General features: G+C 44.6%; 1 protein-coding gene across 1 annotated transcript; it reads right to left on the bottom strand.

Annotated features, from left to right (window-relative positions):
- Positions 1-18,447: 18,447 nt before the first annotated feature.
- On the bottom strand, positions 18,448-26,014 carry LOC109752610 (uncharacterized). Its single transcript, XM_020311508.4, has 4 exons — positions 25,832-26,014; positions 23,941-24,232; positions 23,559-23,678; positions 18,448-23,485 (listed from the first exon to the last, which is right to left on the bottom strand). Exons 2-4 carry the CDS (start codon positions 24,223-24,225, stop codon positions 18,635-18,637), a joined length of 5,256 nt encoding a protein of 1,751 aa, XP_020167097.1. The 5' UTR covers positions 24,226-24,232; positions 25,832-26,014; the 3' UTR covers positions 18,448-18,634.
- Between the last annotated feature and the right edge of the window lie 997 nt (positions 26,015-27,011).

Genomic DNA, 27,011 nt, shown 5'->3' with positions numbered 1-27,011 from the left:
CCGCAGAGTCCAGAACCACCAGATCCAATCTAGACACCATCACAGAGGGGTTCACCACTTCCATTGGTGCCTCTCCGATGATGCGTGAGTAGTTCTTTGTAGACCTTCGGGTCCGTAGTTAGTAGCTAGATGGCTTCCTCTCTCTTTCGCTGGGTTCTTACAATGGTCTCTTGGAGATCCATATTATGTAACTATTTTTGCGGTGTGTATCCGATGAACTTAGAGTTTATGGTCAGATCTATCTTTTTATATCCATGAAAGTTATTTGAGTTTCTTTAATCTCTTATATGCATGATTTATTATAGCCTCATATTTCTTCTCCGATATTTGGGTTTTGTTTGGCCAACTTGATCTATTTATCTTGCCATGGGAAGAGGTGCTTTGTAGTGGGTTCGATCTTATGGTGCTTAATCCCAGTGACAGAAGGGGAACTGACACGTATGTATGGTTGCTACTAAGGATAAAACGATGGGGTCTATCTCTACATAGATAGATCTTGTCTACATCATGTCATTGTTCTTATTGCATTACTCCGTTTCTTCATGAACTTAATACACTAGATGCATGCTGGATAGCGGTCAATGTGCGGAGTAATAGTAGTAGATGCAAGCAGGAGTCGGTCTACTAATCTTGGACGTGATGCCTATATAATGATCATTGCCTGGATATCGTCGTGATTATTTGAAGTTCTATCAATTGCCCAACAGTAATTTGTTCACCCACTGTTTGCTATTTTTCTCGAGAGAAGCAACTAGTGAAACCTACGGCCCCCGGGTCTCTTTCTCATATTATTTGCCTTTGCGATCTATTTTATTTGCCTTTTATTTTCAGATCTATTGAACCAAACATACAAAAATACCTTGTTGCAATTTATTCTTATTTATTTTGTTAGGCGTTCGATCTATCAATCCACTACAATTTTATTCACGTCCGTTGCCTATCTTGGGGCGCCGCTACCCGAAAGGGATTGACAACCCCTTTTACACGTCGGGTTGCGAGTATTTGTTATTTGTGTGCAGGTGTTGTTTATGTTGTGTTGCTTCGTTCTCCTACTGGTTCGATAACCTTGGTTTCATCATCGAGGAAAATACCTACCGTCGCTGTGCTGCATCATGCCTTCCTCTTTGGGGAAATACCGACGTAGCTTCAAGGCCGCGCTCCGCCAAGTACCACGCCTTGACCTGCTCGTCCATCGTCGACATGTTCGCCCCCATCAGGAATGCCAGGTCGGTGTTCCTCTTCTTCGCAGCGACGTTGGTCCGGAGTAGGTCGACGTTGCTCCGGAGTAGGTCGAGCTTGACGGCGCTGTTCGTTATCAACACCGACCACCGCGCCTCGGATTTCTCTTCCCTCTGGGCAGCGTGGTTCCTGGTGTCAGCGATGCACTGCTCGATGGACGCGTGCAACCGCTCGACAGCCGGCGCGGCATCCTTCGCCGTCTTGGCTCGTTTGTTGCCGTTTAGGCGCCCATCAGCCGCCTCCGGTGTCGGCGTGTCCGGCTTGTATGTCTCCTTTGCCTTGGCGAGGGTGCGCCGGACATCCGCCCACTTCTCGCACTTCTTGATCCGGGAGAACATGTGGAGGTACTTGAACTCTTAGTCAGTGCTGCCATCCTGTCGGTACATGGCGAACATCCGAACCATCTGCGCTGAAGAACAAGAGTCGGCGACGCACACGGCGAAAAGAAATGAGAGCCGGCATCTGTGCATACCTGACCCTCGACGTTGGCGCCGCTTTCTGGGCGAGTCGCGAACTCCTCGATGATCCCATGCCATTTTTGCAGGCCATTTGGATGAGCGCCCAATGGTTCGCAATGGCCCTCGAGACGCGATGCATGTGGATGGTGGCGAACTAGGGGTCGACCAACTTGCGCTCATCGAACTTCGACTTGATGCACTCCTAGTACGTGTCGGCGTTCTGGTTCGCACCGGTGATCGGGTCGATGTAGACAGTCTTCCATGCTTTGGCGAGGCAGTCGTCTTCTTTGGACGTCCACTTGATGCGCGGCTCGCCGGTCCTGGCCCCCCGCTTCTCCTTTTTCCCATTCCTCGCCGGAGCTGGCGCCGGCTCCTCCTCCTCGCCATAGTCGAGCTCGTTTGTCCATGTCACCGGCAAGGTCCATTGTATCGCCTTGCGCCTGGAACCCGGCGGCGGCGGCCGAGCTGCTCGTGATGATCTCGTCCATGTCGGCTTCCGTTGCGTTAGGGTTGCCGAAATGCGACGACGAGCCTTGCGAGAAGTGCAGGGCGCCACGGCACAGAGGCGATGTCGGGGAGGCGGCGTAAGCTGGTGGCGAGTAGGTATACGAGGGGTACTGGACGCCGGGGAACGCGGGCGAGGGCATGCGCTGGTCGGGGTTTAGACCGGAGGGCGAGGCGCGCTGGCCATGCGGCAAGGTGATGTTGGGGTTGAATCCGCTGTGCGCGTCGCCGTCGGCGTAGCCAGGCGAGGGTGTGCACCCCCAGGACTGTGGCGCCGGCGAGAAGCTGGCCGGCGACCTAATGCTCTGCTGGCTCCAGGCAGCTTGCGGGCCGTGGCCATGCCCACCGGGTGGATTCATCATCTCTGTGTGAGACGCCTCTGCCTGCTCCGCCACAGCGGCCGCGTCCCAGTCCTCTTGGCGTTGAGCTTATTCCATCGGTCGGTATTGACAGCCTCCCGGCACTGAATCTCCGCCTTCCAGTCGGCGTTCGACATGCCCGGTGCTTTTGCCGGCGGCGCCTCGGCTTCCTCTGCTTCGACTGGCTGGCATCGGCAACGACAGCGGCTTGAGGGTCCGTATACTTCTTCAGCGGCATGGCGGGATGGCGGCCGGATGGTGGGGAGAGGGAGGAGAATGGCGGGAGAAGCTAGGCAGAAGGGGGGAATGGAGGGAAACGGAGGGGAAAAGCGGGGGTATCAGCAGGAAAAAGATCCGTCTCTCGCTGACAGAGCGGACCCACACACCTTTTTGCTTCTGCCGGTGCCCCAGGCGGCCCTCGGGGGCTTGGGTTCGGCTCGAATTCGCCGGCTGTTATTTCGTCCCAAACCGACGATAAACAAGGTACTGGGGGCGCGACTGGGCCGATTTTTCGGTGCCGGCGCGAAAAATGAGCCCTGGGGGCATGTTGGGGGGGTGAGTGGAGATGCTCTTAGTGCTCTTCCCAGTGTAGCGACCGTCTATAACACACAACTTTTCGGGGTACGCCATGTCCACATTAGTACGAATGGGTCGTTAGGTGTTACGCGGGTGAAGGTCAGACCTCAGGGCGGAAACAATCGGTAGTCTTGAAGTTCTAGCAGGATAGTCCTGAACTCGGAACACAAAGCATCAAAAGATGAACATGAGTCATATATGGAGATATGACCGGCAAAAGTTTGCGTACCAGTTGAAGTTCACGTCATCAGTGATGTCCACATCAATGGCTGTGAATAAGATCAGGGTCTTGAATCACTCACCTTCAATTATGAGAGATATTTATTTCAGTGGGGTTGCACTTTATATTAAAATTTGTTTAAACACTAGTGAAAATTAATATGAACAATGTCTAAGTGAATCATGTGTTTATCATTGTAGATCAATGGCTCGCAATGTTTTCAACTTAGCCCCTATGTTAGAGAAAGACAAGTTGGCTGCAAACGGTGGAAACTATGAGGATTGGATCCAGAACCTTAAATTTGCTCTCATGAGTGCTAAGAAAGAGTATGTGCTGGATCAGCCCCTAGGTGATCCTCCTGCGCTAGGTGTGTCGCAGGAAATTGCAGCTGCCTATACTGCTCGTAGTGATGGCTATGAGTCAGTCCAGTGCCTCATGCTGACTTCATGGATCCTGAACTACAAAAACATTTTGAACGGTCTAGTACTCAATTTATTATTGGGTCACTGGATGCTATGTACAAGAAACAGGCAAGCACCAAACATTTTGAGATAACCAAGGCCTTGATTTAATGCAAGATGACAGAAGGTTCCTCGATGAGTGAGCATATAGTGCTGGTTGGCTATGTTGATAGACTGCCTTCTCTAGAATTTGGAATTCCTCCAACACTCGGTATAGATATTGTGCTTTCTTCATTCCCCCCATATTACGATGGTTTTAGCTGCCACAATTTTGAGTATAGTGAACAACTTGTTTGCACTTTTTTCCATCCCATTCATGTTGTAATTCATGATGAAATGCAAAAGAACAAGCAAGTGTTGCTAGTCAATAAGACCGCCAGTTTCAAGAAGGGCAAGTCCAAGAGTAAATCTACTGGTGCTGGTCTGACCGTCTCCCAGAAGAGGAACAAGGGTGGAGCCAATAAGGAGACTGAGTCTTTCTACTACAAGCAAAAGGGACACGGGAAACACAACTATAAGAAGTACTTGGCAAATAAGAAGACAGTTCTTCCGGCAAAGGTATAAAAGTTATACAAAATAATCTAATTGATATTCTACTTGCAAAAGTCATGGGTATGTGATACTGGATTGGTTGCTCACATTTGCAACATGGTACAACAACCACAGAGAGTTCGCAAGTTGGAAAGGAATGAAATCGTGGTGCACGTCGGGGATGGTGATGGGATCATTGCTCAAGACGTCGGAGTCATGTCTTGAAGTTTATCTTCAGGATTTATCTTAGAACTTAGTAATTGTTATTTCATTCCGAAGTTGTGTAAGAACATTATCTCTGGATCATGTTTAATAAATGACGGTTATTCTTATAAGTCCGAGAGCAATGGTTGTTCAATTTATTATAAGAATATGTTTTATGAATTTGCCCCTATTGTCGATGGTTAGTTCATATTGGATCTTGAATGTGCAAAAATATATCTATAACATTAATTCTAAACATTTCAAGAAGACCGGTAATACCACTTACATGTGGCACTGCCGTCTTGATCACATCAGAAAGAAGCGCATGCAAAAACTTCATAAGGATGGAGTGTTACCATCTTTTGATTCTGAATCATTTGACACATGCGAGGCTTGTCTGATGGGTAAAATGACTAAGACGCCATTCACAGGTCATCCTGAACGGGCGGGTGAATTATTAAAAATAATACACAGTGATGTATGCAGTCTGTTGAACACACCTGCGCGTGGTGGATACTTATACTTCGTAACCTTCACTGATGATTTGAGTAGACATGATTATATTTACTTGATGAAACATAAGTCTAAAACATTTGAAAAGTTCAAAGAATTTCAGAACGAAGTTAAGAATCATCATGGCAAAAACATAAAATTTCTACAATTAGATCATGGAGGAGAATATCATAGTCATGAGTTTAGCGAACATTTAACTGATTGTGGAATTGTATCACAACTTACTCCTCCTGAAACTCCGTAGATAAATGGAGTATCTGAGAGGCGTAACCGAACCTTGTTAGACATGGTGAGGTCAATAATGTCACTTACCGATCGGCCTTTATCATTTTGGGGACATGCAGTTGAAACAACAACATATACACTAAATTGAGCACCGTCTAAGTCTGTTGAGACGACACCATATGGTTATGGAATGGGAAGAAACCCAATTTGTCGCATCTCAAGATTTGAGGTTGTGATACTTATGTGAAGCGTCTACAACCAAATAAGCTCGATCCCAAAGAAGAAGAAAAGTTACTTTATAGGTTATCACAAAGAAACAATTGGGTATTCCTTCTACCAAAGGTCTGACAACAAAATGTTTGTTGCAAAGAATGAACACTTTCTCGAGAAGGAGTTTCTCGCTAAAGTAAGTGGGAGGACATTATAGCTTGACGAGATTACTGAATCTCTGGCGAAAGCAAGCTGGACTAACAAACCGGAATATGTTCCGGAAGTTGTCCACACAACTGAACCCAAAGTTACTACACCGGTTGTAGAAACTCCAGTTAATTCTATAACTGAACTGCGTAGGTCAGGAAGAGTTAGCCAACTCCTAAGTGGTTTCATAATGAAATACTCATCTTAGAGAAAGATGAACCTATGCACTATAGAGAAGTAATGGTGGCGCCCAACTCAAAAGAATGGCTTAAAGCCATGAAATCCAAAATGGAGTCCATATACAAGAATCAAGTTTGGAATTTGGTTGAGCCTCCAGAGGGTGTGAAACCCATACGATGTAAATGGATATTCAAAAGAAAACGGACGCGAATGGTAATCCCGCTATCTATAAAGCAAGGCTAGTTGCGAAAGGGTTTTCGCAGATTGAGGGAGTCGGTTATGACGAGACTTTCTCACGAGTAGCCAAGCTAAAGTCTGTGCAGATTATGATGGCAATTGTTGCTTATTCCGATTACGAGATATGGCGATGGATGTCAAAACTGCTTTCCTAAATGGAAATCTAAAAAAGGATGTATATATGATGCAACCAGAAGGTATTGTCGATCCTAAGGATGTCGGAAAGGTGTGTAAGCTTCAAAGTTCTATCTATGGTTTGAAGCAAGCATCAAGGAGCTGGAATCAATGTTTTGATAAAGTGGTTAAAGAGTTTGGCTTCATTAAAAATGATGAAGAAGCTTGTGTATACAAGAAGTTTAGTGGGAGTTCTATAGCATTTCTAATCTTATGTGAATGACATACTATTGATTGGAAATGATGTAAAATTTCTTAGCACAATAAAAGTTTCATTCAAAAGTGTATTTTGATGAAAGACTTAGGCAAAGCAGCTTATATATCGGGCATTAAGATCTATAGAGATAGATTGAGACGTCTAATTGTGATAAGCCAAAGCACGTACATTGACAAGGTTATAAAGAGGTTTAAAATGGAGAAGCTAAGAAAGGTTTTCTCCCAATATCACATGGGACGACACTTAGCAAGAATCAATGTCCTAAGACAGTTGATGAGCTTGTGCAAATGAGTGGATTTCCATATGCCTCGCCAATTGGATCCATCATGTATGTTATGATATGTAAAAAACGAGATGTTTCTTATGCGCTAAATGTTAGTAGCAGGTACCAAAGTGATCTAGGAGTGGCTCACTGGGCAGCTGTTAAAAATATTCTTAAGTACCTCTAAAAAGAACAAAGTACATGCTCCTTGTCTATGGAGAATATGAAGAGCTCGCTGTAAATGGTTACACCGGTGCTAGCTTGATGACATCTATAGTGGACTATAGATCTCAACCGGGCTATGTTTTTACCCTCAATGGTGGGGCAGTGGTTTGGAAGAGTTTCAAGTAGAACACTGTTGTGGATTCTACGGCGAAAGCAGAATATATTGCGACTTCAGAAGCTTTGAAGGAGGCAGTCTGGATCAAGAAGTTTCTTGAAGAAGTTGGTGTGCTCGCAAGTGCGATGAACCCAATGGTGCTCTGTTGTGATAATAGTGGCACCGTTGCTCGAGCAAAGGAACCAAGATCCCACATGAAGATAAGACAGATGAAATACAAGTATCACATTATTTGATAGTATGTCGATAAGGGGTTTGTGAAAGTACTCAAGATTCACACTGATTTGAATGTGTCAGACCCGATGACGAAGCCTCTACCATGAGCAAAACAAGAGCAACACCAGATAGCCATATGTGTTAAAGAAGCTACTTTATTGACTCTAGTGCAAGTGAGAGTCTTGGAAATATGCCCTAGAGGTAATAAAATTTTATTATTATATTTTCGTGCTTATAATTAAGAGTTTATATTATATATCATAAGTGTTATGATCCTAGAATGTGCGATTTAGTGGAAAACTCATATGCATATGTGGAATGATAAACGACAAAACCTAATTTCTAGTCTCGCCTCTAAGACTAGCTCAAATGTTGTTAGTGATCATGTTTTCTTGATCTTAGGATATCATTAAGTGTAGCAATAGTCCTAAAACAACTTCGAGAATATGACATTGGAAGAGCGATCATATTGCATTAACCCAAACTTGTTTGTTATACTTTGAGATACAATTATCACAAGTCAATCATTATAACACGAAGAGTTAACGCATGCTTTAGTTCCTTAGACCATGAGATTATCGTAGTCACTTCTTACCGTACGATGAACTTTGGGGTTGCTCAAACGCCATCTATACACGGTGATCATAATGACAACTTACAGGTTCATCAGAAAGTTTGACAAGGGCTAGATAGCTCAAGAGTGGGATTTGCTCCTCCGACGATGGAGAGATATTCTTAGGGCCCTCTTGGTGTGACGACATCCATTGTCGTATGGCCAGACACAGGTGACTAGGTCAGAGGGATGCCGGAACATGTCAACGAGAAGGAACAAAACTAGTAACGAGGAGACCGATATATTGACCATGAGAATGAGGATAGTGATATATCTCACCTCGGGTTTTTAAAGTACCACGAAGCAAAGGGAATAGCAGAGATAACCAAAGGTTCACGAATGTCATTCGTGTATTCATAGGGATCAATATGGATGTCCACGGTTCCGTTATTGGTCATTGAACGAAAGGGGTTTTGTTCATGTCTATGTTTTACTGAACCTATAGGGTCGCAAGCTTAGAAATAGTTTCGAGAGAAACGGAAGCGTTCCGAGGTTACCGGAAGGGTTTTGGGGTTTATCGGGTAATACCGAGAATTGATATATAGGTGGAAAATGTATCTGAAGATGTTAAATTAATAATAAAAGGCTCTAATAATGATTAGAAGGCTTTTATAATTATTTAAATATCAATGGGCCATGGGAAATACTTGAAAGGCCAAGTGGTGTAGAGTTATTGGGCCCCCAATAACACTTGGGGCGCCCCCTAGCTTGTAGGACAAGCTAGATGGGGGCGAATTGGAGATGACATGATTGGCATCTATTTCAAAAAGTGTAAATACTTCGACAACTGATAGATTTTGCTTTATTTGTTCACATGAAGATATGTTTACTTATTGGTATCATACAAGTCGATAGCAATAGGCAAGGATTGCAAAGTTTATATGTACTATGCTTGTGTGTTGTAATTTTATTGATTAGTATCTTTCCTTATTCCTTATTGCCAATGTGTTGCTTCCAAATTTAAATGTGGCATATTTTGACAAACTGTATTAGATGGCGCCAATTAATCTTAGATGTCAGTTGACATTTGCAAACTTCACAAAAAAACAGTGGAGCCTAGGCAAATTTAACATGCTTTCTCATATTTTGAAGAAAGGGAAAAACCCTATTAGCTAACTTAAGCTATTTATTATAGATTCATAGACTTCGACGACCTCGAATATTCTGATACATTCAGATATTGTAGCATATGCATGAGGGTAAATGTCAAATTTCTGATTAATTTGAGTGGTAATAACCTTCACTTTATTCTGATGGACAGATTTGTAAGTCTCAAGCATGTTTAGATTGCTAAAATAAAAATATGTTTGTTACCATCTAACATTTTCCAAACCAATTCTACGGATGCCACAATCAAGGCAATAGTTGCAGGAAAAGATTTAGTGCATAAATTCAATCTTACATTGCACATGTGTCGTACGTACATCATTCATGGTGTTACTGTTCGGGCTAACTTTGAAGAAACTGGAGTGTAGGTATATTGAATACACATATGACTCAGTCAAGGACATTTGTTGAGTCGACATATCCAAAGCATTTGATGTCATTCCAAGAAGTTCATAGATGTCAAAAAACCTTTCGTAAGTATGAATTCAGGCATATAACACAGATATAATCTTGATAATTAAATTTGACTAATGATATTTGATACAAACATAGTTGGCATAGTCGTTTATTATGATGAACATGAACAAATCGAGAGATGCCCAACTACACATACCAAATATCAATGAAGGTGACATCTCTATAGATTTCATCAGATGGGTACCTACCGATGTGTTCATGTTCATCATAATGAACGACTATGCCAACTATGTCTGTATAAAATATCATCAGTCAAATTTATATACCAAGATTATCTCTGTGTTAGTAGGTACTATATTCATAAATGCATACCTACGGAAGTCTTTTTTGGACACCCCTGAACTTCCTGAAATGACGTCAAATGATTTGGATACCTTGAAAAATCAAGTGAGAGGGACTCTACAAATGTTCTTGCACTGACGGAACACTCATATGTGTGTTCAACGTATGTACAATCAAGTTATTCAAAGTTAGTGCGAATAGTAACACCATGAATGATGTACTTATGACCTAGGTGCAATGTAAGATTGAATCTATGCATTAAATCTTTTCATGTAACTATCGCCTCGATTGTGGAACCCTTAGAATTGTTTAGGAAAAAGTTAGATGATAATAAACACATGGCTATTTTAGTAATCTAAACATGCTTGAGACTTACAACTCTGTTCATAAGAATAAAGTGAAGTTTATCACCACTCAAATTAACCAAAAATCTGACATCTACCCTTACACACATGCTACAAGTTCTGAATGTATCTGAATATCCGAGGTTGTCGAAGATATATGAATCTATAACAAATAGCTTAAATTAGCTAACATGGTTTTTCCTTTTCTTCGAAATATGAGAAAGCATGTTAAACTTGCCTAGGCTCCACTATTTTTTTGTGAAGTTTGCAAATGTCCGCTGAAATCTAAGATTAATTGGCGCCATTATACAGTTGATCAAAATATGCCGCATTTAAATTTGAATGCAACACATTGGCAATAAGGAATAAGTTAGAGCAACTCCAACAAGCCGACCCAAACGAACGCGCGTTTTGTCCGCTTTTCGTCCGTTTGGGTCGGCCAGACGGACGTGCGCGTCCGCATTTTCATATGTGTCGGCAGGTGTGCCCAACGGGAGACAGACCCAAATTTGTCGGCGTAGAAAAAAAAGGTCACAGAAATAAACATTAAAGTGGCCGGTCAACCGCCGGCCAAAGTCCACTTAAACCGAATTAAACATTAATTCAAAACATAAAAAAGTCTGCACGTTACCCTAGACGTCCTCCGCCTTGCCCTTGCCCTTGACGTCGCCATCGCCGCCGGTGAGGTCGATGAAGACGGGAGCAGGGCCAGCCCACCCGAACGCCGCTTGGGCCTCCTCCTCGATCCTGCTCGCCTCCAGCACCTGCTGTAGGGCTAGCTCGAGGGCGGCTTGGTACACCGCCTCTTCGTCTTGCTCGTGCGGCAGAACCTCATGCGGCGACGGAGGAACGTTGTGGTCGACGTGGACGCCCTGGCGGTGCTCCTCCTCGTGCTCTAGCGCGAACCAGCACTCCCAGCTGGGGGAGTCTGGCGCGTAGGCACGCATCCGCCGCTGCTCCGGAGTGAGGACCTCGTGACGCCGGCGAACCTCCTCGGCGTGCGCCTGCGGCGTGCGTGGCACTGCCGGAATAGGGATCCGTTGCGGATCCAGATGCCAGCCGTGAGGTAGGTTGACATCCAGATACTGCAGTGGAACGCGGTACTGCTAGTGCCACCACGCCTGGTGGATTGGTATGTACAGACGCTGCCGCTCTGGTGGCGAGCCGCGTCTACGAGGCGGTGGCGAAAGAGCCGGCGAGCCACGAGAAGAGCTCGCACCGGGGGTCAGCTTCCCCCTCCCCTTGCCATCGAAAACCCCATGGTGGTTTGGGCTTGCTAGGGTTCCTGGTCGCCGGCGAGGGAGCACGGTGTGGCCAGATGTGGACGGGCATTGGAAGTGGATGAGGTAGGCCCCGCCGCACGCTTCCATTAAAAAGGACGGGCTCGCGGACCTTCCACAAGCTGCCAGGTGGGCCCCGAGGCAGGTGCTGGCATTTAATAAGACGTGTGTGGTGGTTGGGCGGCCGACAAGTGGGACTGCGGCGCGTCCGCGCCGACGCATTTCAGGCGCAATTTTGGGCTTGAAATGGGTCCGCGCGGACGCCATGCAGACGGATTTTAGGAATGGGTCGATGCGTTGGGCCGGTGTTTTTGTCCGCGCCGACCCAAACAGACGTGGGTGGACGAAATCGGTCTCCCCGTTGGAGTTGCTCTTAAGATACTGATCAATAAGATTACAACACATAAACATAGTACATATAAACTTTGCAGTCCGTGCCTATTGCTATGATTTGTATGATAGTAATAAGTCAATATAGTACACACTTTTTGAATTAGATGTCAATCATATCATCCGATACAGTAAGAACACAAGCAAATAGAAAAGCAATGGCAAGACACAAAATCTCTAGTCAGATTCTTTTTCATACCCGGAAGAAGAACCTCGCTGCTCTTTTTCAGTGGTGCCTCCAACTTCCTTCTATAAAACTGCAGTACAGCTTGAACCAGCATTCCTGGGAGCAAAGGACAAGTGAAAATAAATGTTTGTAGAGGCCAATAACTGGAACAACAATAACTTCGAAAAGGAAAATTGATCAAACTTGTACAACAGGGCTAATAATATATATGTGGTCTGTAGGTGCCAATATAAATGAACATCTTTAAGTGAAAACTGCTCTTCCAAAAAAAATGAGAACTCAAGAATCCAAACGAAACCAGGTTACTGACCATTGACTTTTCGAGAACTCAAGAAACATTATAAAATTAAAGGAGAAGATTCGCATCGATCAATGTGTATATGTCAGGGTGCAATATTTAATTGAACAAATTGCAGAAGATAAAAAAGGGTGTTGTTTCTAAGTCAGATACTTCATAATGATCCTCTTTAACAAGCTACTTTTGCCTGAGCCTTGTGACTACATCACGGGAAAGGAGGTTGCACTAACGAAGGACATCAACGTTGTGTTGATAAATCGAGCTAAATTAATTTTGATGACATTGCCTATTCCACTCATTCATGGCGCTCAAAGAAGACCAGTGCCACTAGCCCATCTATTCCTGGATGTGTGTTGTTTCTAGTTGTGAGTATCATATAATTTTTCCTTCAGACTCAAGCATCAACCTGAATTTATCCATGCATACCATCTTGGTATTGGAGTTACAAGTGTATTAATGTGTTTTCTTTTATAGGTTATATCTGGATATTTTGGTGTGAGAGCCTTCAACCAATCGCATCGTTACACCATGCATAACTAATTTTACGAGGGAGCAAATGTTGAATCTCATAGAGCAAGATAAGAGTGGATGACGGGGTTGAAACATTCAGGGCTTTGCGGGTAAATTGCTCAACTATTGTATTCCCCAACGCATTTCTTTGATAACATCTTCTAACATATGGTATTCTTTTAATTTCTTCTTTTACTAGTTTAGGAGACAGCACACCACTTGCTACACTGAGGGTGGTGCATCCCCTTCAACGAGTGTCCCTCCTCCAGCCAGTTCAATAGATATACCTTTTGGATCCCATTTTGCTCCTCCTACATCTTTTGTTAGCATGCATCATCATCTCACTGGTTGCTGCCACAAATCATCAAAGCAACCAACAAAATGATGATGCATGCTAACAAAAGTTGCAGAAGAAGCATAAAAGGATCCAGAAGGAATATCAGGTGAACTCGGTGGAGGACGGACACCTGTTGAAGGGGATGCAGCCAGCATGTACCATGTACCTTGCTGGGACCTCAATTAGTACAAGAAATTAAAAAAATGTTAGAAGATGTTATCAGATAGTTGAGCAACTGAGCGACAAAGCCTCGGATGTCTCAACTCTGTCATCCACTCTGTTATCTTGCTCTACGAGATTCAACATTTGTTGCATCATCAATCAGTTATGCGTGTTGTAATGATGGGAGTGGTAGAAGGCTCTTGCAACAAATTATCCATACGGTAAAACTAGAAAATATCATACATTAAGACACTCGCAACTCCATATCGAGAGGATATGCATGGATAAAATCAGGTTGATGCTTGACTGTGAAGAAAAAATAATATGATAGTCACAACAAGAAACAACACAACCATGAATAGAGGGCTGGTATCACCGGTCTTCTTTGAGTGTCGTGAATGAGTGGAATGGCCAATGTAATCAAAAACTAATTTAACCCAATTTACCAGGCACAACGTTGTGATGTCCTCCGTTAGTGTAACTCTTTTCTTGTGATGTAGTCAGAAGGCCCTAGCAAAAGTGGTTTGTTCAAGAGGATCATTATGAAGCACTTGGCGGAGAAATCAAACTGCAATCTACTCAATTAAAAGGTGCACCATGCTCCTTGATCGATGCCAATCTTTCACTTTTGTTTGTATAATGCTTCTTTCTAAATATGTTTCTCGGGTACAATAATGTGTCTACACCTATTCGGCAAACAAACAACACACTGGATGGCATGCCTAGTAATTTGGAGGCGCTTATCATTAGCAATGCAAGGTAAGCGTACACGCTATCCATAGAAGCATCAATAACTTTGTGTTCTCAATGATTTTCAGTTTCAAATCCAAGAAAAATTCGAAGGTCATACTCTCTGAGACTATCTTTCATGGCTTTATACAAAGTTTTGCCGACAAATACAATTTGTTTGAGAGCACACCTACAACTAGGGCATATCCTTTGAGGATGATTAGATCGGCAGAATGGTGGCTTGGTTGGATGCAAGATGGTGCTCGATCGATCGATCAGGGTGAAGAATAGCTTATTCTAACTGAAAGGATATGCCCTAGTTACAAGTGTGCTCCAAACAATTTGTTTGGGATATGCTAGTTGTTTGTTCTTTAATGCATCTTTTGTGGTCATTGACATACTCTTTTGGTGCATCCTTTGTGGTCATTGACATAATTTATATTTTGTTGACGCACTCCACCAAGTTTCATGTGCTATATAAAAGTTTCTCGTATACCTAGCCAATTATGCATTTGCATTCAAGCGCAAATTTTAAATAATGCACAAATTTAGGGGGAGCTCTTGTATACCACATGCTTCTCAAAGCGTTGTTTATAAATGGTGAATTATAGTAATTTTATTGAATATTTGATCAAAATCTCCAAGGTGAATTTTGGTAATTCATGTCAACAAAGCTCAAAGAACTAATGGCACTTCAAAGTATATTTCAGGAAAAGTTCTTTTAGGTACAACATTGGAATGGAAGGTGACCACTGAAAATGCTTAAAGACAAGTATTGGACAAGCTAAAGGATTCTACTCAAAGTTTTCAACTATATCTAGCTAATTCCATGCAACTCGGTGTTGCCAAAGCATTTCTACTCGGAGCCACCGAAACAAATGGATTCCAAACCCTAGTTCAAACGGATCTTTCAACATTCCATTTGGAGCCACGGAAGCAACTTGGAAAACTTTGTTTACACATCAAAAATTCTGACCCATTCCAGTCGGAACTTCTGAAGCGTAAACAGAGTGTGCCACCACTGAGGTACTCACTTCGGAGCCACCATTTTATTTCATTCGGGCCTACTGATGCATCTAAAAGTTGACTCTTTTGTTCATTACGGAGTCACCGAGCAAATCAGCCGGAGCCTCCGAGATGTGCAAAAATGTGTGTAATTGTCAGATTTCTGGTCCAGCCTACATATACCCCCACATATCCCACCAGTTCAACTCAAGCAAGCTCCACTCCAATCATTTGTTTTGAGAGAGAACTCCACCTCCTTGTGCTGATTTCAAAGGAACATCTACTCCAACCATCCAATCAAACCCTTTGAGATCTGGTCCCCTCTTTCTTTCCACTCCTACCTCTTCAAATCCATAGCCAAATCTTGAGAGTGTATCTTTTGAAACACAAAAGCAAGGGATTCATTGTCTAATCAACCTCTATCTTGCTACTTTTGGAGGGTGTGCGCCTCCTAAATCGACTAGGTGTACTTGGAAGTCTTCAAGTTTGTGAAGAAGCCAAAAAGTTTGTATGGGCCCGAAGATCGCCTATTTCCTGAAGATCTACCATAGTGGAGGCTAGTCCTTCGTGGGTGTAAGTCATGGTGGAATAGGTGTGGTTGCTCCTTCGTGGACACGTCGTTGGTGAGTGTCCTAAATGGACCAATCCTCCGTGAAATCTCGCAACCAAGATCCTTGTGCTCTTACATCCTTCATGGATCGAAGTCTCCATCAGCGTGGACGTAAGATAACACCAACTATCTGAATTACAGAAAAAATCTTCACCAAGCCAATTGTGTTTGCGATTCTCTCAACTCTACCTCCTTGTCTTTTACTTTCTGCTCTATACTCTAGACTTGCAGGTGTATGGTGCTCTATAGCTTTCTAGAAAAGCCTAAACTCTGACAAGAAATTAAAACTTGGGAAAAGAGTGCATTATTGTGCTTAGTATATAGTCTAATCACCCCCTCTAGACATACTTATCAATTCTACATTCATTACTTCGATAAATATATAAATACAAAAATGACATGTTACAACATCACACTAAAAAAGGACTAGAAAAATAAAGGTTTTACACACTGTAATTTCTTAATCTGGATGAATTAGTAAACCAAAGAGAACATAAACTATTAGAATTATGTAAATGTTTAAAATTAGAAAAATTCTACAAGAACTAATGGAACCTTAAACTTTTGATTTCTCCTCCTAAACAAGAAGTAAACATAAATCTCTAGGATTTTGAATTTCAAATCTTGACATGATAATTTACATCCATGATAAAATTCATACAGTTTTTTTAAGGAAAACAATTAATAATAGCATACAAGCTAGTTTGTAGACGGGGATTTTTATTAGTAATGAAGGGGATGCAACATGCAAGCCAATAGTCTACATTAGAACAAGCTAGTACTAACAAAAAAACCAACCATAGAAAAGAAGCCACAAATTCCATATTCAGACTTATGGGCATAAAACTGAGTCTTTCCAGTTTCAAAATTGAAGAGCTTCAGTTTTTGAAGAAAACAAACTTTTTAGGCAAGATGTGCATGGTATGCGGCATTGTTGGACACTCTTCCATCAACCATGGCATCTACATGACGAGTAGAAGTAAACTAATACTGACACGGTCTATGAACAAAAACAAGGACAACACCTGCTCGAACACATACCAACTAGGCAAAAAGATATTAGTGTCGAGTATTAAGCTTGTAGGACATCTATAACCAAAACAAATAAACTGGAGGAGGAGGTCAAAACTGAAACTGCAATGCCTAGCCTATGCCTGTTGGGACATGATTATTAAAATGCAGATACTTAAACTTCTTAACTAAATCAAACATATTATTAGGATAAATGGACACATACTCCTGCAAATTTATGGAGAGGGGGTGATACTGGAGAGCTCCATCGACGAAGACCTGGTTACCAACCGTCTTTGATGGTAGGACATGCAAACCACATCAACAAGCAAGCCAGCGGTCAAAGAAACCTGACGCCGGGAATCACCGGCGCTGCTGCACGACTGGTCGGCCTACTGCGAATTCACAACCACCCACCACAATGGGAAAAATGGAGTATACCTAAGAAAATGAAGTTACAGTGTTAAATACATGAATAGAACCACAAGTGAGCATATTACTGTAAAATGTTAGATAACCTTCTTTGATAAAAGGCTCGATTCCTGCTTTAACAAAAGTGATAGTTCTGTGGGCACCAGCTCTTACAGGAACATCAAACTAGCTACTTGGGAGGAGCATGGCAAAGCAATTTGGAATGAGCACGACAAAGGGAAACCTAAGTGGAACCTAATTGGAATTTTGGAACGGAAATCGCTATAATTGGGGTTGCTCACCTCCTCCCGTGCACTCAAACCCAACCAAACTTCAATTCGAACAGCAGCAATGCCGTCACGTCACGTAGCAGGCCATGCACGGCCACCCTCTGCAGCGCCCGCGGCGATCACCGGCCACAGCGCCGCCCAAGACCTAGGCAGACGCCGCACACCATGCCGCCCCAATTGCCTAGCAGCCACCCCCGCGTCGAGGTCATGCCGGCCCGCCAGCCGGCCAAACGCTGCCGTTGGCCGTCGTCCACGGGGGCTTTCCTCTTGCGTCGCCGCTGTGATGTGATGCTGATGGCGACGGCTCCGGGGAGGCTCTCCTCTTGCCTCGCTGCGCTGGCGGCGCAGCTTCCGGTTGGGCCTCCCCCGACCGATCGGTCACCGGGGTGCGCCGCCGCCTCCCTGCCCTCGACCTGGATCCCGACGCCTCGTCCTGCGTGGTCGGCGCCATTCTTAGGGTTTGGCTGGCTCGGCCGAACCACAAGATCGCCTCCCTCGCTGTGATCTACTACTTATTCGGCAGGGGTCGGTTGTCAGGTCCCTGCTTCTCCGCACCTGACGAAACTGACGAGGCCCGAAGAAATCGACGCTGAAGATTGCTTCGAGGCGAAGATGTACGCCGGGTGGGAGATGGACGGCTACGATGCGCCGCCACGGGTGAAGATCGACGCACCAGATGGACCGATGCCTCCTCTGTTCACCGTCATTTGCCGGGACGGGAGATCTAAACGAAAGGTTCGAACCCCGTGAATTTTGCATCGGATCTTGAGGTTTGGCACTGAATTCGTCCTCGTTTCGGTGCCAATTTGTATCGTCTCATCGATTTTTTTTTACCATCTTGTTCATGGATTTGTTCTCGGGTTCTGTCACTGCTCCCTGCACGGCGCCGGCGCCGGCGCGAACGCTGCCGCACGGCCATCCGTATCCGTTCACCGCCGCTGTCACTGCTCCCTGCTTCTGCTGCGTCAGGAACGCAACGCAATGCAATGGCCGACGACCAGATCAGATCACAGGTCATATCCCCATGACCCCAGCCAGCGCAAGTAAACACAAGGAGGCAACCACGGAGAATTCTGTGTTACAGCAATTCTATGTTTCGTTTCAGGCAGAGGTGCTTGGAAAATCCAGAAAGTGTTACATACACAAGTTCGGATAAATCTTGTTGCTTTGCAGGAATTAATAAAGACGAAGCCGGTTTGTTGGCGTTGCCGGTGCAAATCTCCTCCCAGGTAGTGCCGCCGCAGCAGCAGCGGCACGGTCAGTGCGGTTCCATCTCCACGCCGGGGTCATGCGAGAGCATGATCATCTCAGCAGGCTCGCTCGAGGAGCCGTCGAAGAAGCTCGACCTGGACCCCGAGTTTGTGCCAAGGAAATCGTTGACAACAAGGTGAACAGAGGTGCTGTCAGTTGATACCCCACTCTTGCTTCCGTAACCCTTGCCGCAGACCGTAAATGAGTCCGTGGAGTCAGACATTTCATGAGCAGCTGCCACATTTTTGGTTTGGTAACTTTGGCATCGCATCTCCTCTGCTTTCCTCAACTCAAGATCATGGGGAGGCGAGCTGCTTCGACGTCTGTTCGGTGACATGGTGTTGCTAGTAGTACCTTCATCATCTTCAGAGCCTGTCAGTGGGTTTGCAGCTTCACCATCTTTGCCCTGAGGGATTCCAAGGATCATGAGGGTAATTGTGTCCTGATGATCAGTAGCCACCATTTCCAAAGTTCCATCCTCATCATGGCTGGGCGATGATTCCATGGTTTCAGAGTTTTCGACAATCAACATTTTATCTGCATTAACCCCTCCAGAGCAGCTCCTAGCACTTTGGTTTTGCTTCTCTTGGAGGGATGTTTCAGTGTCCACATGGCCGAAACCAGCCTCACTGCCAGTTTCAACAATGGCCTGCATGTCACCGAGACCAAGCCTGTGAAACAGGTTTGCATTTCCAGAATCTCCGAGAATCGATGATTTATCACCTGTCACATCTTCGCAGCAGCCTTGGATCCTTCGCTGTTCTTCGGCTTCGAGATAAGCTCCAGGCATCTCAGTATAGGTGTCATTAGATAACAAACAGATGCTATTGAGTTTACAGTTCTCATCTGATACTTTCAGCATGTTCTCGGTATTGCCAGCAACATCTTCGCAGCAGCCTTGGATCCTTTGCTGTTCATCTTGCAGCTGCACTTTGGTTTCAAGATAAGCTCCAGCCAGCTGAGTACATCTGTCATTAGATGACAAACTGATGCTCTTGAGTTTACAGTTCTCATCTGATACTGTCAGCATGTCCATAGGTTTGGTGTCGTTTGGAACCAATGCAGTTTCACTTTCATACTCCTCTCCATGGTAAGATGCACTTGCTAACCGCGTCTTCTTCCTTGCTGCTTCCTGAACATCGGCGGTATAATCAGAATCTCCTCCTTCAACATTTGGATCCTTAGCACGCCGCTTAAAGTCCAGGAAAGGGGTACTGATTTCTTCTTCAACAATGACTTTGCAGCTCTCATGTACTTCAGCAAATAGGGGTTTATTTGATTCTCTGTCACAAGAGCTGTCGAAGAAACTTGTCATGGACTCCGTGTTTGTTCCAAGTTCGTTGATGACCAGATGAACAGAGGTGCTGTTAGTTGACATCCCAATCTTGCTTCCGTAATCTTCGGCGCAGACCACAAATGAGTCCGTCGAGTCCGACATTTCATGGGCAGCTGCTATATGTTTGGCTTGGTAACTTTGGTACTGCATCTCCTCTGCTTTGCTCAACTCAACATCATGAGGAGGTGAACTGCTTCGACGTCTGTTCGGGGACAGGGCGTTGGAAGTAGTATTTTCATCATCTTCAGAGCCTGTCAGTGGGTTCGTAGCTTCACCATCTTTGCCTTGAGGGAGGGTGCCGGTGTCCTGAGGATCAGTAGCCACCGTTTCCAAAGTTCCATCCTCATCATGGCTGGGCAAGGATTCCATGGTTTCAGGATTTTCGATGATCAACGTTGTATCCGTATTAACCACTCCATGGCAGCTCCTAGAACTTTGGTTTTGTTTCTCTTTGAGGGATGTTTCAGTGTCCACATGGCCAAAACCCACCCTGCTGCCAGTTTCAACAATGGTCTCCATGTCACCGAAATTGAGCCTGCGAAACAGGTGTGCATCTCCCGAATCTCCGAGAACCGATGATTTATCACCTGTGACATCTTCACAGCTGCCTTTGATCCTTTGCTGTTCATCCTGCAGTTGCACTTCGGTTTCAACATAAGCTCCAGCCATCTGAGTACAGGTGTCATAAGATGACAAACTGATGATATTGAGTTTACAGTTCTCATCTGATACTGTTAGCTTTTTCTCAGTGTCACCGGTAAAAGCTTCACGGTAGCTTTGGATCCTTTGCTGTTCATCTTGCAGCTGCACTTCGGTTTCGAGATAAGCTCCGTCCATCTGAGTACATGTGTTATTCGATGACAAACGGATGCTCGTGTGTTTACAGTTCTCATCTGACACTGTCGGCATGTTCTCTGTATCACCTGTAACATCTTCACAGCAGTCTTGGATCCTTTTCTGTTCATCGTGCAGTGGCACTTCGGTTTCGAGATAAGCTCCAGCCATCTGAGCACTGGTGTCATTAGATGACAGACTGATGCTCTTGAGTTTACAGTTCTCATCAGATACTGTCAGCATGTCCATAGGTTTGGTGTCTTTTGGAACCAATGCAGTTTCACTTTCATACTCCTCTCCATGGTAAGATGCACTTGCTAACCGCATCTTCTTCGTTGCTATTTCCTGAACATCGGCAGTAGGATCTCCTCCTTCAACATTTGGATCCTTGGCACACCGTGTAAAGTCCAAGAAAGGGCTCCTGATTTCTTCTTCAACAGTGACTTTGCAGATCTCATGTACTTCAGCAAACAGCGGGTGTTTATTTGATTCTTTGTCACAGGAGCCGTCGAAGAAACTTGTCCTGGACTCCGAGTTTGTTCCAAGTTCGTTGATGACCAGATGAATAGAGGTGCTGTCAGTTGACATCCCAATCTGGCTTCCATAACCCTCGGCGCAGATCGCAAATGAGTCACTGGAGTCTGAGATTTCATGGACTGCTCCATGTTTTGTTCCGTAACTTTGGTATCGCATCTCCTCTTCTTTGCTCAACTCAAGATCACGAGGAGGTGAAGTGCTTCGACGTCTGTTCGGCGACAAGTTGTTGGTACTATCTTTATCATCTTCAGAGTCTGTCAGTTGGTTTGTAGCTTCACCATCTTTGCCCTGAGGGAGGGTACTGGTGTCCTGGTGATCAGTTGCCACCATTTCAAAAGTTCCATCCTCATCATGGTTGGGCAAGGATTCCATGGTTTCAGGATTTTCGATGATCAACGTTGTATCTGTATCAACCACTCCATAGCAGCTCCTACCACTTTGGTTTTGTTTCTCTTGGAGGGACGTTTCAGTGTCCACATGGCCAAAACCCACCTCAATGCCAGTTTCAACAATGGTCTGCATGTCACCAAAACTGAGCTTGCGAAACAGCTGTGCATTTCCAGAATCTCCGAGCGATGATTTTTCACCTGTGACATCTTCACAGTAGCCTTCGCTCCTTTGCTGTTCATCTTGCAGTTGCATTTTGGTTTCGCGATAAGCTCCAGCCATCTGAGTACAGTTGTCATTAGATGACAAACTGATGTTATCGAGTTTACAGTTCTCATCTGATACTGTCGGCATGTTCTCAGTATCACCTGTAACATCTTCACGGCAGCCTTGGATTCTTTGCTGTTCATCTTTCAGTTGCACTTCGGTTTCGAGATAAGCTCCAGCCATCTGAGTACATGTGTCATTAGATAACAAACTGATGCTATTGAGTTTGCAGTTCTCATCTGATACTGTCAGCATGTCCATAGGTCTGGTTTGTTTTGGAACCAATGCAGTTTCACTTTCATCCTCGTCTCCATGGTAAGATGCACTTGCTAACCGTGTCTTCTTCGTTGCTGCTTCCTCAACATCGGCCGTATAATCTGGATCTCCTCCTTCAACATTTAGATCCTTAGCATGCCGCTTAAAATCCAAGAAAGGGGTCCTGGTTTTTTCTTCAACAGTGACTTTGCATCTCTCATGTACTTCAGCAAACAGTGGGGGTTTATTTGACATTCTGTCAGAGGACCCGATCAATTTTTTACTGCCTTCAGAAACAAACAGCCTTTTGCATGCACCATATCGATCAGGTTCTTTAGTAGATGCATTCCACAGGACTCTCTGAATGTTGCTTGGTTTTCCACCAGAGAACTTGTTGGATCTTCTGTCATCGTCCCAGACAAATGAATAGTCCAATGCTGGACCTTTTATCATCTTATGAGCTGAAGGCATACCCAACGTTGCACGATTATCACATGGAAAGGACTTGCTCTGCTGTGCCCTCCGCCGTTTTCTCCTCTGATTAGGGGAACTGAAAGACTTAGCATTCTTTGATGGGAATGGTTTGGTCTTGAACTTCTGTCTTTGAACAAAAGATTCAGGTCTTCCCATTAACCGAGCAAACACGCTTTTTCGCCCTTCAATGTCAGCGCGAAGCTTTGAATCTGCCAGGGGCTGATGGCAATCATCTTTCTTCCTGACACATGGTTGGTGGAAAGCTGTGTTCTCTTCAGAGTCACTACTGCCTTTCGATTCTGAAGAGTGGCTCTCATCTCCAAGCAAATCAAATAGAGTATCAACACCGTCTGAAGTATCATCCTCCAGCTGTAGTGGTATATAATCATCAGTAAACTTGTCATCCACTGCTTCTTGGGTGCCAGGTTCGGTGACAAGGTCTGTATTTGCTGCAGTGTGCAAGGAAGATCTTGAGCTGTTGGACTTAGCCACATCAGAGATGTCTAGTTGTAACTCTCTGTGCTTTAATGACATAGGCTCAGATAACTTGTGACTCGGCGATGCTGCATGTTCCCCAACACTGGAGGAGGTACATGTTTGACAGGCGCTTTTCAATGAACCATGTGAACTATTTGAACCGGAGTGGTTATCAGTTTGGTTAACCACAGAAGAAATGTCAGACTCCCTTGGAGGTTCAACCTGTAACCTTGGATTTTGACGAGGCTGTAATCTGTTCCTTGAAGAAAACAAGTGAAGAAGCTTTACAACCTGTATCAAAGAAACACCCTGGGATCAGTAGCTAACATAAATTAACATAACACCAGAAGACTCTGAAACAGACCTGTTGATGTGTCAAACCGTAATTAAACTTGTTTCTTGCGAAGTAATAATTATCCTGTACTGCATCTTCAAATTCACTTTCCATCAAAGGCTTGCAAAACCAAATCCTCTTAAAGCGTATCTGTATTTAGTGAACATAGCAGGAAAAGTATTAGTCTGTCTCCCATAATATGCCAGGAAGGGCAAATTTCCAAGCAATACAGAAATTTGCTGACAATTTCTTTTTACCATCGGTAAGATATGAATCAGTGTGAAATATGGAATAAGTGGAGGATAGAGGTTCCAGATGGATTATCAAAGACATGGCACTGAGAAATTTCATAGAAACCCTGAAATAAATGAAATGGATGACTATGCTTGGTATGTGTAGAACATACTCATACCTGACAAGGATACTGAAACCCTGATGAGGCATATGCATCAGGAATGATATTCATGGCTCCATCTGAAGTTGCTTCAAACACCCCATGAAGCTTACGCTGCTCAACATCATACAGGAATAGTGTCGCGCCAGATTTAACTTTATGTATAAACTCAGTACATTTAGATGAAAGGCCAAAAAGCTTTCTGTGAAAGCACTCCTTCCTGGTCAGGTGGTTGCACAGAAAAATTGCTCCATCATAGGCTGGAACATTCTTACTCTGTACCTTCCCCATCCACAAATTCATTGGTTTTCTTTGATACCATGAAACAATCAGAATGAAAAAGGGTCAGGAGATTAAATACTAACTCAAATCCAAAGAGAGGAATCTAGAACATGCTTTTTAAGAACATGCCTTCTGGCAGGTGCAGTTATATATTGTATAAAACTGTAACATAAAGACAACAATGTGATGGTATAAAGCCAATCATCAATCATGATCAGAAGCTCATTTTTTTCCCTTAAGGAAATCAGCAGGGGAGTCCGTACCTATATTTCACCGATGAAATAAAAATACAGCTAACATATTACTAGTTCCTACCTGTAGATGTTCATACATACTAACATGCTGAACTGAAGACAATCAGCAATTGCCAAAAGAGGATTCGGAGGAAACACAAACACGGACATGTAATGACAGCACAAATTGGCCCCATATGCAATCCATTCCCATTTCCCACCTTGTAGGTTCCAAAGAGAAGAATCTAGAACATGCTTTCTGGAAGGTGCAGTCATATACTGTATAAAACTGTAAGATAAGGCAGCAATTTGATGGTATGAAGCCAATCATCAATCATGATCAGAAGCTCATTTTTTTCCTATAGGAAATCAGCAGGGGAGTCCCTACCTATATTTCATCGATGAAATAAAAACACAGCTCAACATATTAGTTCCTATTTCCTAGCTGTAGAAGTTTGTACAAACTAACACGCTGAACTGAAGACAATCAACAATTGCCAAAAGAGGAGTCGCAGGAAACACAAAGAGGGACATCTAATGACAGCACAAATATGGCTAAACACTATTCAATTTCAGTAACCAGCAATTGGGCCCCATAAGCTGTCCATTCCCATTTCCCACCTTGTGGGTCTACACTGCCTGATTTTGCAATGAAACACGGCTTTCGACCGAACCATTTACATATATTTCTTGCAACTCGAACATGAGAATCAGAGGTTCTCCCCGGGCATGATGTTCCACTAAGCATTAAAAACTTGCAGATTTACTAACAATCAAACACGCCTGCCTGAAAAGTGAAAACACTTGAGGATCCCCATCCTTCTCCCAGTCACTTACTCCAACAAGTCTAATGCCAGCAAGAGCATCTCCAACTACACGATTTGTGCACAGGAAATTTCGCTACCATACATGCACACGTCTGAAGAACAGAGCCATCCATGGGCGCCGCTAGAGAAGGCACCCCACACACACGTGTTGGTTTGGTCCCCGTTGTGAAACAACGCCGTCCTGGCTGAAACCCTCACAAGAACAAGAAGCCACCCACTGCTACGCCGCGCAGGCAAGATGCCGTGCCAGGACACGGCGTTCTTGGACGGACGGACGGACGGACGGGCGAGCGGGCGGGCGGATCCCCTGCGCTGCGGTTTCCGGGAGGGTTTTAGCGCTAGAAAAAAACAAACAGAAACCCCAATTTCCCTACCCTGCCAAGAGCGATTGGAGACCCTACAGGAACGATGCTGGCATGCCGCGACGAACACACGGCGAGACTACGGGGGCGGAACATGAAAAATCATGGCGAGAACAGGGGCGGCCTAGGCATGGATTGCAGGGTAAAGCAAGAAATGGAAAAAAAGAACGCAGCAGGGGAAGAAACAGAGCAGGAAGCAAGGTACCGGAGGCCAATGCAGGAGGAGGGCGGCGGCGCGGTGGATCGGATTGGCCCGGGCGGCGGGCTCGTCGGTGGGATTGGGGGAGGAGCGGCCGAGGAGGAGGAGTAGGGGGAGGGGTGAATCCTTGGCTTCCCGGTGCGGTTTCTCTCCCTCCCTCGCCTTTACTTTTGGCTTTCTCGCTTGGCAGGGGAAGGCTGGACGGGTTGGTGAGGCGATCAGAGGGTGGCAGAACCCCCCACCCCACCCCTCTCTCCTCTTCTCTCTCTCTAGCCCTCTCTCTTCTTCATTGCGAGCTTTGCCTTGCCTCTTTTTCGACTGGTTTCTTTCCGTTGCAGTCTGAAGTCTGATCGTGTGCCCCTCCCGTTCTGGTGCACGGTTCCGCTTGCCACCGGCACGAAACTTCCGCGAAGGTGCCGCGGCGGTCCGGTTTGCTTGCCCATGGTGCCGTCCCGAACGGTGATCACGTACCGCCGTGCTCCCCCTAACTTGTTGCTGGTTTTGGACGAGACACCACCGTTTTGGTAATGCGGATGTGATGGATCGTCGCATTTGGTTGATGCTGCTGCGGCCGCTCGCGTGACATGGTGTTGGAGGCACTTCGTGAGACCCTTGGGACCGTCCATAACTCCATGTCACTTGTGATTATTTTTTTCTCTTTTCCGGAGAGAAAGTATGTATACGCGAAGATTCAAAACGGTGCCCGGTCTCATCTACACTCAATGAACAGTAAATTCGGGAGAAAATATATTTAAATTTCGAAAAAAAACTGAATTTTTAGGCAGCTAATAAGATGGTAATGCAAAAATTTCAGATTGTTTGGACATCTGAGGGCCTCATATAAAATGACAAAATCGGCTCCGAATAGCGTTCTTTAAAAAAAAAGAAAATTGGTTTTCCTTTGTTGAGGAGAAATATAGGACTGCCGAATTAAACTGCTTCAGAACTCAACAAGATTTTACTCCCACCTTTTGAATGTTTGCATAGCAGTGGTGCTAACTAGCTACTCCGTATGAATTTGTATAGTGTGTAAGAGCATCTTGGAGCTTTAACCAAAGAAGCCCCTACAGCCACACATAGCGAAATTGAGCCCTCCCACATACTTCACCTCCCACAACCACACTCTCCATTTCACGATCCCCATTTCCATATAAAGACATGCAACAGCCACCTTGTGGAGGAAGTG

The sequence above is a fragment of the Aegilops tauschii genome, chromosome 7 (genome assembly GCF_002575655.3).
Source record: "Aegilops tauschii subsp. strangulata cultivar AL8/78 chromosome 7, Aet v6.0, whole genome shotgun sequence".
In the NCBI taxonomy this organism is placed as follows: Eukaryota; Viridiplantae; Streptophyta; class Magnoliopsida; order Poales; family Poaceae; genus Aegilops; species Aegilops tauschii.
The sequence above is the reverse complement of the archived record's forward strand: the minus strand, read 5'-3'. Positions and strand labels throughout refer to the sequence as shown.